Raw genomic sequence first — 12,375 nt, 5'->3', positions numbered from 1 at the left:
TCAGAGAAGAGAAGACAGAGGTCTAAGGGAAGAGAGACAGCTCACAGGAGTTGAGCTGAGGTTGGTGACGGAGCTCTTGCTCGAGTCCAAGTTTGGGGACTCCCAGACCAGCTGGCCCCCTATTCCTGCTGAGGTGGAAGGTTCTAGAACAGTGCTGCCTGGGCTCTGGGCTCTCCAGACTTTGCCAGGAGGCTTACCAACTCTGCGCTTTGGGAAGTGACTTTACCACTCCATGCCTGAGTTTTATCGTCTTTAAAAATTGGATCAAAGTGGCAACTCCCTTATCAGGTCCTATTAACTATTGAAAGGGTGAAAGAAAATTGTGTGTGTGTGTGTGTGTGTGTGTGTGTGTATGTACTTGTGATTTACAAAAGCATCTAGCATTTAAGAAGCACATGAAAATGATAATTTTTATTCTCTTATGGTTAGTTTTGTGCCAGGCACTTTATTTATAAGGCCACCTCTAACTTTGCCCCAACCATTGTGAAGTAGGTGTGATCCTCCCCACTTCATAGAGGAGAACACTGGGGTCCACTTGGTACAAAGACTTTATCATGAACATCAGAGTGAGTCTGTAATGTGTCCCTGTGGAAATGTGTCCCTTTAGGGATCTGCATCTTACAGGATACTTCCGTTTCCTTTCCATGCATGCAAGTCCACAATGTATTTATCTTCCGGCTTTGGGACATCTGGACCAGATGCTCAGTGGTTATCAGGTGTGTCTCCTCTCTCAAGGAAAGAAAGAAGCCCTTGGAGGTGGGAAATGGGGTGGGGAGTAAGGGGAGACAGAGGCCATGATATCTCTGGATGACCCGCAGATGTGTGTAGAGCTAAGAGGAGAAGTGACCTCACCACAATCCCTTTTCCTTGCATACCTGTCAGGGACATACAGATCTTCGAGACTGAAAAGGGTAAAGATTCTTCCTGAAACTTCACAAAACCTTGAGAGAATATTCCCTCTGCTTCTCCTCAATTTCCATTACATCTGGGATCAAATTCTAGCATTGCCACTTACTCCTTCTGTGAATTTGGATAACTAACCAAATTTCTCTGGTCCTTCACCTTTTGCCCACAAACGTGGATGTATAATCCCTGGGTAATGTGTATCTAACACAGTGGTTCTCAACTTTGGCTGCACATAGGAGTCACCTGGGAAGATTTAATTAATATTGACACCTGGGTCTCACCCCCAGAGATTCTGACACAATTGTTCTGATACAGATATCAGGATTTTCAAAAGCTCCCCGGGTGACTCTAATATGCAAGTCAAAAACTGAGAACCTCTGCTATACAGGTAGCCAATACCCAATTAATACTGTTCCTTCACATTTCTTTAGTGCTAACTGCCTGTTCAAATTTTATTTTCAAAAGGTCTGACCAGTTGCTCAGAATGGCTCAAGGATTCTTTATTTCTGCCACCCCTATGCACATTTTCATACTGACAACCTCTGCACTTTCAAAGCAGATGACTCAACCCTTAGCCAATCAGCCAGGACATTTATCTAGCTTTGGCTCCTCTTCTGTTCATTGGACAGAGCCAATTGGTTAAGACACACAATGCCCTCCTGGAGATGCCAATGAGAAAATCAAACAAATGGAATGGTCCATTGTTCACTCTTCAGCAAGGGAACGTCGTCATTTGCCTCCAAATCTATCTCTTATGGTATGTAAGAGCTCACGTTATAAAACCCCAAGTTCTCTCAGATGGATCTTAAACAATATCCTTTCTCCCACCTATGTCCATGGGATAACTCCACCACTGTTGTATAATTGCTCACCTCCATTCTTCATGGGCTACTCCCGCGTCAGGAGATGCACCACCAGCCAGTCACTCATTTCCAGCCACGCCTCCGCCAAAGACACCCTACTTCAGTCATGCTATTTCCCGAAAGCGCTCCATCCTCTGCATATGTGTGCCCTTTGCCTTAAACGCCTTTTCCTCCAATGGTCTACCCGGGAGGTTTTTACTCACCTTTAAAAGCCAAATGCAAATGTTCTCCTCTGCACCTTACCTAATCTGTCCTCCCAGTCCCCTCTCTGCCACAACAGAATTTAGTTGTTTCCACTCCTGGGCTCTCACAATCTTTGTAATGCTCAGGCACTGCATTTACCGTGATGCTTTATATTAATTTAAGTGTTATACCGAATAGGGATTTTGTAATGTGTCTTTTTATAACCACCTTGCAGCCTAGGAATGGGGCCTTAGGAGGTGCAAACTAAATGCCTGCTGGACTGCATCCAATTCTCTGTCCTCAAATCCGTAGCAGTCAATTTTTGAAACACCTTCCCAAAATAATCAAGACAATTTTCTCTTTCATCATCTAGAAGCTTATCAGTATTCATCTACTATGATGAAACTTTTAAAAGGAAAGATTAATTTTCTTGCCCATGTATGTATATGTGAACAAAAATAAATGAATAAACACTTACCATAAATCTGAAATAACATAAAAGATGTCATGTCTCTGGAAGGAATAACTACATTTTACAAGAAAGGGAACGTATTTGGCTGATGAGGGAATGAAAGGGTTTGGGGGAGGTGGAATTTTTTGCTGCTTTATTTCCTGGGAAGGGGGGAGCATGGGGGGCTGATGAGGAAAAGAGCACCTGCTTTACCTTTTCCGGAGCGGGTAGCTGTAAGTGATTAACCTCCAAGGGAGTGATGAGAGGGACGGTCTGGAAGCCATCCTCAACCGAAGGCGGCTTGGTTCCCTTCTCACTGGGGTTACTGTTCAGCTTCACCATCCTTACGCCTTTCTTCCCAGACCTAAGGCAAGCAGTGGGATTCTAGTTACAGTGGGAAGTAAGGCAGGAAAACAGAGGGCTGACGACAGAGAAAATAGCGCTGTCCTCAACAGTTCCACTCCAGCAGCTTCAGTGTACAGATCAGTCATCGATCTTCCACTAGATTTCCTGACATGATTCCCATTATCCAGTAAAACTTCTTTAATCATCCAGATATGCCACCTACCCACGGCACTTAAGAGCTTTCAAATTTGAGAAACTCAAGGAAAATCCTAGGCTCACACACAAAATACACAATCTTAAAAATACATCCAAGACACTAGAGCCAACATAGTCATATAATCTCAGTGGAAAGCTTATTCTTAGTGCAAAAATAAATCCTATTATTCTGGGTCACCCTGCAGTATGATAAATTTCACCTTACCATCTTGGTTGCTATTTTATTATGTTGTTGTTTTTTTCCATTAATCTCCCTAAAATACAATAAATACATTCAATGTCCCTATGTGTAGTGTACCCTTTTACTCAATATGTAGGTTGCACAGGAGATACAATTTCCTAAAACAAAAAAGGTTTGGCTTGAACCTGATCCTGTTATTCAGCCATGGAATGCCTCCATTTCCTCAATAGCAAAGGGCCATTTTTTTTTTTTTTTTTGGTTCCATGGAAAGTTAGCAATCCCCGTATTGCAAGATTGCCAACTAAATAAACAAATCACATTTATTTCTTTCCAGCTCCCTTGGAAGTGAAACGGTGATCCCACCCCAGCCCCAGAAGCCCAGCACAACAGAATTGTTCTTGTCAATCCTGCTGATGGAACGTTATTAGACAAAATAGGCTTGTTGTGGGAGTGAAAGGGAAAGGGTTGGAGGACATTGGGGAGTGGTTATAGCAAAAACAAAAGCCTACTTACTGTGCTGCACTCTTGGGGGGTCAGAGCAGATTCAAGCCAATTTGAAGAGGAGGAGGAGGACGGCCAGGAGTCCTCCCTCCTCAGCCGGAGCTGGTGGTGCTGAAAGGACAGCGCCTTGCGTGCGTCTGGAGTGGGAGCTTCTGAGAGCGAGGCGCAAGCGAGCGGGCTTCTGGCAGCTGTCTGCCTGCTCGCTCGCTCGCTCGCGCCCCCTCCCGCCGGGAAACGGGTTCCCACACCATCTGTCATCTGGCACCACCTGCTGTTTCTCATGCGTGGCCACAACCACAGGATGGGACAAAATGGTTTCCAAAAAGTGGGGGGGATTCTGGCCATAAAAAATAAAAAAATCAATACGCACCATATTATAAGCAATCCTTGAGCCTTTAGAAAAACTGGAGAAGGAGGCACTTTCATTAAGAGAACGGACCACTCCTAAGAGCTTCCAGAACAATACTATGAAATAGAATTGCTCAGGACCTGCATCGTGCGCTAACCTGTGTAAGGAGAGAAGGAGAACTAATATTCATTACCTCCCATGCAGTGGGGACTTTTCCAGGCTCTTTCAGACTATTTCCCTCATTTGCAAATTGTGATTTCTAATAGTACCTACATGATGGGGTTAGTGTGAGGTGTGACTGTGATAACTTGGGGAAAGCATTTAGCTCAGAGCAGGGTGCGTGGCAAGCAGTGCATAAACATAAGCTCCTATTCTCACAATGTTACTGTCATCGTGCAGGTCAGCTAAGGTCACAGAGCTGGTACAGCACCAGGAACTGGGATGTGAGCCCTGATCCATTGCTGTCAAAGTCTGTATGCAGTCCACGACATTATGGGGCTTCCAGGTTGGTATCTGGAATCAGAGAGAGCGAAGTCCTAGTGTCAGCTCTATGAAATTCTGGCTGTGGGGATCTTAGACATTTTGCATTCACTCTCCAAACCTCCATTTCTTTATCTCTGATAATAACACCTCCTTTGTAGACTGGTTGTGAATATGAGAAGAGATTGCACTCAAGGAAACCCCTTTTAGTTCGGGGACAGGGATCTGAATGGCTGAATTGTTTCATCCCTGGGGGTTGCTCTTACATGCCCTTCAAATCCTCCGAGGTCAAGGCTGTTTCCACTGGTTTCTCCCAGCTGTGTCCAAATCACATTTGGCCATTCATTCCCAGCTGCAGTGCTGTTTATGATGCACTTCATGAGGTCTTGGCATCAGTAATAGCGTCCCCTTTCACTTTCAAAAGTATCCTGGCTTGCACGATAAATTATTTGGTCACCTTAGTTGGTGTTCACATACTGAGCATATAGTCTCCTAGCTAAAAGGCCAGGAGAAAACATATATATTACCTGTACTGTTTAGGAATGAGATGGGTGTGTGTGTGTGTGTGTGTGTGTGTGTAAAAAGAGAGAGATGTTTCTGAGACAATAGAAGCTATACTACATCAGAGCTGCGTAGGGCACTTCTGTTAATAGAGGTATGCATATATATGAGAGGGAGGTATTCCAATAAATGTTAGTCCCCCACTCCCTGCTTTTCCAAAGACCTGGAGGATTTTCAGGTGTAGGCATTGACTAAGGACAACAAAATGTAGACAGCTACATGGAAACAATTGTGAACACTTGTATTTGATTCTATTATTGCTGCCTCCAAAGGAAAAGGGAAGTCCCTTCAACACCGCTTGTGATTGATTCACAAGCAGAAATTGTGCCTTTAATAACTCTAAGCCACAGGTCCTGAGAGTTTAGTAAGGTCCAGGATAAGGGCCTGTCTCATGGAAATGGAAAATCCAGGCTTCCTTTTATGTAAGGACAGGAGAGAGGGTGCAGAAAGAAACAGGGGGCCAGAGCAATGTGGAGAAGCCCCTTGTTGAAGAATTATATTGAGGGGTGCTAAATATAATAGACTATTATTCTCCTGTAGAGCTCTGGAAAAGATGTTTGACAACTGAAAACAAAAATTATGATATTTTCTGATGAGGTTCTCCAAGTATGTAGACGTAGATGTAATATATTAGACAACTGCAACATAATAAGTGAAAGATAAAGGGACCAATCTGGTGGTAATATATATTCCACTTGAAGTGGTAAAGTACTGATTCCAACTAAACTGTGAAAACTTAATTATGCTATTGTAATCGCTAGTATAACCAAAAGTATACTGAGATAAAGTCCAAAATGTGATATATAAATTTAAATGGAATACTAAAAAATGTTCAAATAGCCTAAAAGAAGGCAGAAAATGGAAAACAGAGAAACAACAACACAAAAGAGAGAACAAGCAGAAAACAAATAATGAAATAGTAGACTTAAATTCAAACATACCAAAAATTACATTAAGTGTAAGTGGTCTAAGCAAACCAAATAAAAAGAAGAGTTTGTCAAAATGAAGGAAAAGCATGAACCAAATATATGTTGTCAACAAGAAACTCACTTCAAATAAAATGATACAGGTAGGATAAAAGTACTGGCTCAGGCTTTCAGTTCAAAGGAAGACAAGGTGGAACTCTCTTCTGTCCTCCCACCTCTAGGTTCATCTGACACTACCTGCCTCTGTCATGCCACCCAAGTGTGACTCCAATGAGATCAAAGTCATGAACCTCAGGTACACCTGTGAGGAAGTCAGTGCCACGTCTTCCCTGGCCCCCAAGATCATCCTGCTGGATCTGTCTCCAAAAAATGTTAGTGATGACATCACCAAGACAACTGGTTACTGGAAGGGTCTAACGATTATGGAGAAACCATTCAGAACAAACAGGCCCAGACTGAAGTAGTACATTCAGTAGTACATTCAGTACATTTGGTGGTGCTCTGACCACCAAAGTCCTCAAGGAACCACACAGAGACAGAAAGAAGCAGACAAACAGTAAGCACAGTGGAAATATCACTTTTGATGAGATTGTCAACATTGCTTGACAGATGCAGCACTGATCTTTAGCTAGAGAACTCTCTAGAAACATTAAAGAGGTGCTGGGGACTGACTAGTCGGTGAGCTGCGATTTGATGGCCTTCATCATAGATGACATCAACAATGGTACAGTAGAATGCCCAGTTAGTTAAAAACTACAAAGGAAAATATTTCACTAAAGGATTATTTGACAACAAAAAAAAAAGGTAATGAGATGGAAGAAGATGCATCATGATAACGCTAAACAAAAGAAAGCTGGAGTAACTATATTATTATCAGACAAAGTAGACTTCAGAGCAAAGAAAATTACCAGAGATAAAGAGGGACATTACATGGGCTGAAAAGGTCAATTGACTAAGAAGACATAACATTCCTAAATGTGTATGAACTTAATAACAAAGCTTCAAAATACATGAAGCAAAATCTGACAGAACTGAAAGGAGAAATGGACAAGTTCACAACTGTAGTTGAAGACTCAAACACTCCTATCTCCTTAATTGAAAAAACAAATTAAAAAATCAGCAAGGCTATAGAACAGAGTTTCTCAACTTCAGAACTATTAACATTTTGGACTGAATAATTATTTCTTGTGGGGGACATGGGCTGTTCTGTGGACTGTAAGATGTTTAGCAGCATTCCTGGTCTCTACTACTAGGTGTCAGCAGCATCTTCCCCCAAGTTGTGACAATCAAAAATATCTCCAGACATTGACAAATGTCCCCTGAGAGAGAAGGGCAAAACAACTACCAGTTGAAAACCACTGTTATAGAAGAACTGAACAACATCATCAACCAACTGGATCTAATTGACATGTATAGAAAACTCCACCCAGCTACAGAAGAATATGTATTATTTTTAATTGAACTTGGAACACTTACTAGGATAGACTATATCCTGAGTTATCAAGATATACTATATCCTGAGTTATAAAACAAGCCTGAACACAGTTTTTCAAATTGAAAATTATATAAAGAATGTCCTCTGACCATAATAGAATTAGACCTGAAATCAATGACAGAATGATAATGGGCAAGTCTCCAAACACTTGGAAATTAAACAGCACACTTTGAAATAATCCATGTGTCAAAGAGAAAGTCTCAAGGGAAATTTAAAAATGTTTTGCACTGAACAAAAATGAAAATATGAGATATAAAAATTTGGGAAGTGCAGCTAAAATGGTGCTTAGAGGAGACTTTACAGCATTAAATGTGTATAACATAAGATAATAAAGGTCTCAGATCAATAATCTAAGCCATCACCCAGAAAAAAGGAAGAGCAAAATAAACCCAAAGCAAGCAGAAGGAAAGAAATAATAAAGAGCAAAAATCAATAAAATTGAAAGCAGAAAGAACAATAGAGCAAATCAATGAAACCAAAGCTGGTTCTTTGACAAGATCAATAAATCAGATAAACTTCTTGAAAAACTGACAAAGAAAAAAGAGAGAAAATACGAATTACCAATATCATGAATGCAAGAGGGAATAACACTACAGAGCATACAGACACTAAAAGGATAATAAGGGACTAAAACAAACAACTCTATGTACATAAGTTTGATGAACTAGTTTAAATGGACCAATTCCTCAAAACCCATAAATTACCAAAACTCGCCCAAGATAAAAGTTTAACCTGAATAGTCCTAACTATTAAGGAAATTGAATTTGTAGTTAAAAATCTTCCAGAAAAAACAAATCTCCAGCCCCAAATGATTTCACAGTGAATGCAACCAAATATTTTTAAAGAAATAACACCAATTTTACACAATCTCTTCCAGAATATAAAAGAGGAGGGAAACAATTCCTAATTCATTTTGCAAACCCTGCATTACCGTAATACAAAAACAGACAAAGACAGTACAAGACAAGAAATCTACAAGTCAATATACCTCATGAACATAAGTGCAAAAATCTTCAACAAAATATTAGAAAAATCAAATCCATCAGTAGACAAAAATATTGATACACCATGAACAAGTGGGCTTTACCATGGGGATGCAATTCAACAAGAAAATGATTTTAATAAAATTTAACATTCATTCATAATAAAAACTCTCAGAAAATTGGGAATAGAAGGGAAGTGCCCCAACCTGATAAAGGGCATAAGAAAGAAAGAGATAAAGGCAGGAAGGCAAGCAGGAAGAAAGGAAGAAAGAAGGGAGGGAAGGAGGTAGGGAGGAGGGAGGGAGGAAGGGAGGAAGAAAGGAAAAAGAAGAAAGAGAAGGAGGGAGGGAGGAAGGGAAGAAGGAAGGAAGGAAAGAAGGAAGGAAGGAAGGAAGGGAGGGAGGGAGGAAGGGAGGAAGGGAGAGAGAAAGAAAGAAGGAAAGAAAGAAAGGAAGGAAGAAAGAAGGAAAGAAGGAAGGAAGGGAGGGAGAGAGGGAGGGAAAGAGGAAGGAAGAGAGAAAGAAAGAAAGAAAGAAAGAGAGGAAGGAAGGAAGGAAGGAAGGAAGGAAGGAAGAAAGAAAGAAAGAAAGAGAAAGAAAGGGAGAAAGGAATGAAAGAGAGAGAGAGGAAGGAAGGAAAGAAGGAAAGAAAAGAAAAGCTAATGTCATAATTAATGGTGAAAGACTGAGTGTATTTCTCCCAAGATCTAGAACAGGCAGGCAAGAATGTCCACTCTCACTACTCCTAGTCAACATCATACCTGGACGTACTAGCCAGTGCAACAAGGCAAGAAAAATAAATAAGAGGTAAACAGATTGGAAAGGAAGAAATAAAATTATCCTTACTTGCAGACAACACGATTATTTACATAGAAAATTCCAAGAAATCTATTTTTTAATTCCTGGGACTAAATTTAAATTTAAATCTCTAGTCTAGCAAAGTTGCAGATACATGGATGTATGAAACTTAATATTTCTATATTTTAGCAGTGAACAATTAGAAACCAAAAGGTTTTTAAGATATCATTTAAAATAGTGTCCCCAAATGAAACACTTAGGTATAAATCTAGCAAAATATGTACCAAATCTGTATGGGAAAAAACTATGAAATACTTATGAAAGACCTCAAATATGTAAATAACTGAAGACATACCATGTTCATGAATTGGATCAGTCAACATAATAAAGATGCCAACTTTAAAAATTTATTTATGGATTAATTTTCTATTATAATCTTCAGTAGCAATTTTTGTAAGTAAATCTAGATCATTCTAAAATGTATATGATAAAAAAAACAAACAACCCAATCCAAAAATGGGCAGAAGACCTACATAGACATTTCTCCAAAGAAGATATACAGATTGCCAACAAACACATGAAAAGATGCTCAACATCACTAATCATTAGAGAAATGCAAATCAAAACTACAATGAGGTATCACCTCACACCAGTCAGAATGGCCATCATCAAAAAATCTACAAACAACAAATGCTGGAGAGGGTGTGGAGAAAAGGGAACACTCTTGCACTGTTGGTGGGAATGTAAATTGATACAGCCACTATGGAGAACAGTATAGAGGTTCCTTAAAAAACTAAAAATAGAACTACCATATAACCCAGCAATCCCACTACTGGGAGAAATACCCTGAGAAAACCATGATTCAAAAAGAGTCATGTACCACAATGTTCATTACAGCTCTATTTACAATAGCCAGAACATGGAAGCAACCTAAGTGTCCATCAACAGATGAATGGATAAAGAAGATGTGACACATATATACATTGGAATATTACTCAGTCATAAAAAGAAATGAAATTGAGTTATTTGTAGTGAGGTGGATGGACCTAGAGTCTGTCATACAGAGTGAAGTAAGTCAGAAAGAGAAAAACAAATACTGTGTGCTAAAAAAAAAAAAAAAAAAAAAAAAAGATTCTGAAGAACTTAGGGGCAGGACAGGAATAAAGACGCAGACATAGAGAATGGACTTGAGGACACAGGGAGGGGGAAGGGTAAGCTGGGACGAAGTGAGAGAGAGGCAGGGACATATATACACTACCAAATGTAAAATAGATAGCTAGTAGGAAGCAGCCACATAGCACAGGGAGACCAGCTTGGTGCTTTGTGACCACCTAGAGGGGTGGGATAGGGAGGGTTGGAGGGAGACGAAAGAGGGAGGAGATATGGGGATATATGTATATGTATGCTGATTCACTTTGTTATAAAGCAGAAACTAACACACCATCGTGAAGCAATTATACTCCAATAAAGTTGTTTTTAAAAAAGTAAAATAAAATTAAAAATAAATTTTAAAAAAAATAATAAAAATATAAAACATAAAATGTATATGAAAAGGCAAAGAACTAGAATAACCAAAACCATTTTTTAAAGAAAAATAAAATTGGATGAATCACACTGCCCATTTTTAAGACTTAGTATACACAGCTACAGTTATTTATACTGCATTGTATTAGTAATAGGATTGACATATAGATTAATGGAAGCAAATAGAGACAACAGAAATAGACCCATATAAATAATAGTCAATTGTTTTTTGACAAAGTGCAAATGCACTTCAATGGATAAAAGATAATCTTTTTTAAAAACGGTGTTTGAACAATGAAACTTGACTTAAACCATATGCCTTATACAAATATAGATCATAAATCTAAGTGCAAAATATGGAACTATGAAACGTTGTGGAGAAAACATAAGAGAAAATTCTTTGTGTCCTGGGGTTAGGCAAACAGTTCATACACTTGACACCAAAATCACAGTGTATAAAAGATTGGTAAATTAGCATTCATCACGTTTTAAAATTTTTGTTCTGCCAAAGACACTTTAAAGAAGACAAACTACAGACTGAAGAAAATATTTGCAAATTATATATACCTGACAAAATACTTGTATCCAGAACATATAAAGAGCTCTCAAAACTCAACAGTAAAAAAAAAAAAAAAATTAAAATGAGCAAAAGACTGAAACAAATGCTTCATCAAAGAGAATGAATAGGTGGCAAATAAACACATTAAAAGATGTTCAAAAATCATTAGCCACTAGAGTTCTAGAAGAGGACATAATTAAGTCAATCAACCTTTGTGTGAATGAATGAATCTTTATGACCCCTTCCAAGACTTCATAGAGAAAGAAATCGAGCATGATTAAATGGAAGAAAGAAGCTTAAAATGCTTTAAAGGTAAACTTCACCTACTTCCCAGAGGCAATAATGTGAAGTGGAAAAAGCATGGATGATGAGGTCAGACATGGGGCTTTGAACCCACCTCCAACATGGTTCCAGATCTTGAAGAAGTCACCGTCCACTAAGAGACTCAACTAGCAGGAAGATACATAGTCCTTCCTGTGTGCCAGGTACTGTGATAAAGATTTTGTATGCATTTTCTCTCACACTTCACAACAAACTTCTGAAATAATGATAACAATATTTAACATTTTTTGAGTACTTACTATGTGCCAAGCAATAGTCTAAGCACTTACCATGTATAATACCATTAAATTCTCACAATTACCTTATAGTGTAGATACTGTTATTACCCCCATTTTACAAAAGAAAAAAAAATCAAATGCATAGAAGTGACTGCCCAATGTCAAGCAGCTAGTAAGTCACAAAATTGGAAGTCTCTCTGAATCCAGACACTAACATGACCACTATAATAAAGGGAAGCACAGACTACAGTAGGATTACTGAGATTCCACTACCCAGTACTAGCCTAGGGACAGGAAAGATTTCCCAGAGGAAGTCTTAGCTGAGATCCGAGGACAAATAAGAGACAGGAAGGCAAAGAGGGTAGAGACATGTACTGAGGCTTGGACAGTTCCCAGGAATGCAGAGTAGTTTGGTCTGGCTGGAGTTCAGAGTTCAGAACATGGAGTTTAAGCTGCAGAAGAAATAGAAGAAGTGAGCAGAGGTCAGGTGAGGAA

At 39.3% G+C, this 12,375-nt stretch overlaps 1 protein-coding gene and 1 pseudogene across 1 annotated transcript in view; one reads left to right on the top strand and one right to left on the bottom strand.

Annotated features, from left to right (window-relative positions):
- Positions 1 to 3,824, bottom strand: part of NSG2 (neuronal vesicle trafficking associated 2) — a 59,368-nt gene extending 55,544 nt beyond the window's left edge. The window contains exons 1-2 of the mRNA XM_007190322.2: positions 3,659 to 3,824; positions 2,617 to 2,767 (exon numbers count right to left, since the gene is read on the bottom strand). Coding sequence (XP_007190384.1) covers positions 2,617 to 2,745 — 129 coding nt within the window. The 5' untranslated portion in view covers positions 2,746 to 2,767; positions 3,659 to 3,824. The remainder of the gene's footprint in view (positions 1 to 2,616; positions 2,768 to 3,658) is intronic.
- A 2,308-nt stretch (positions 3,825 to 6,132) lies between these two features.
- On the top strand, positions 6,133 to 6,712 carry LOC102997645 (60S ribosomal protein L12-like; annotated as a pseudogene).
- The last annotated feature ends 5,663 nt before the right edge of the window (positions 6,713 to 12,375 follow it).

Source organism: Balaenoptera acutorostrata, chromosome 2 (genome assembly GCF_949987535.1).
Source record: "Balaenoptera acutorostrata chromosome 2, mBalAcu1.1, whole genome shotgun sequence".
In the NCBI taxonomy this organism is placed as follows: domain Eukaryota; kingdom Metazoa; phylum Chordata; class Mammalia; order Artiodactyla; family Balaenopteridae; genus Balaenoptera; species Balaenoptera acutorostrata.
This window is presented reverse-complemented; position numbering and strand designations above follow the sequence as displayed.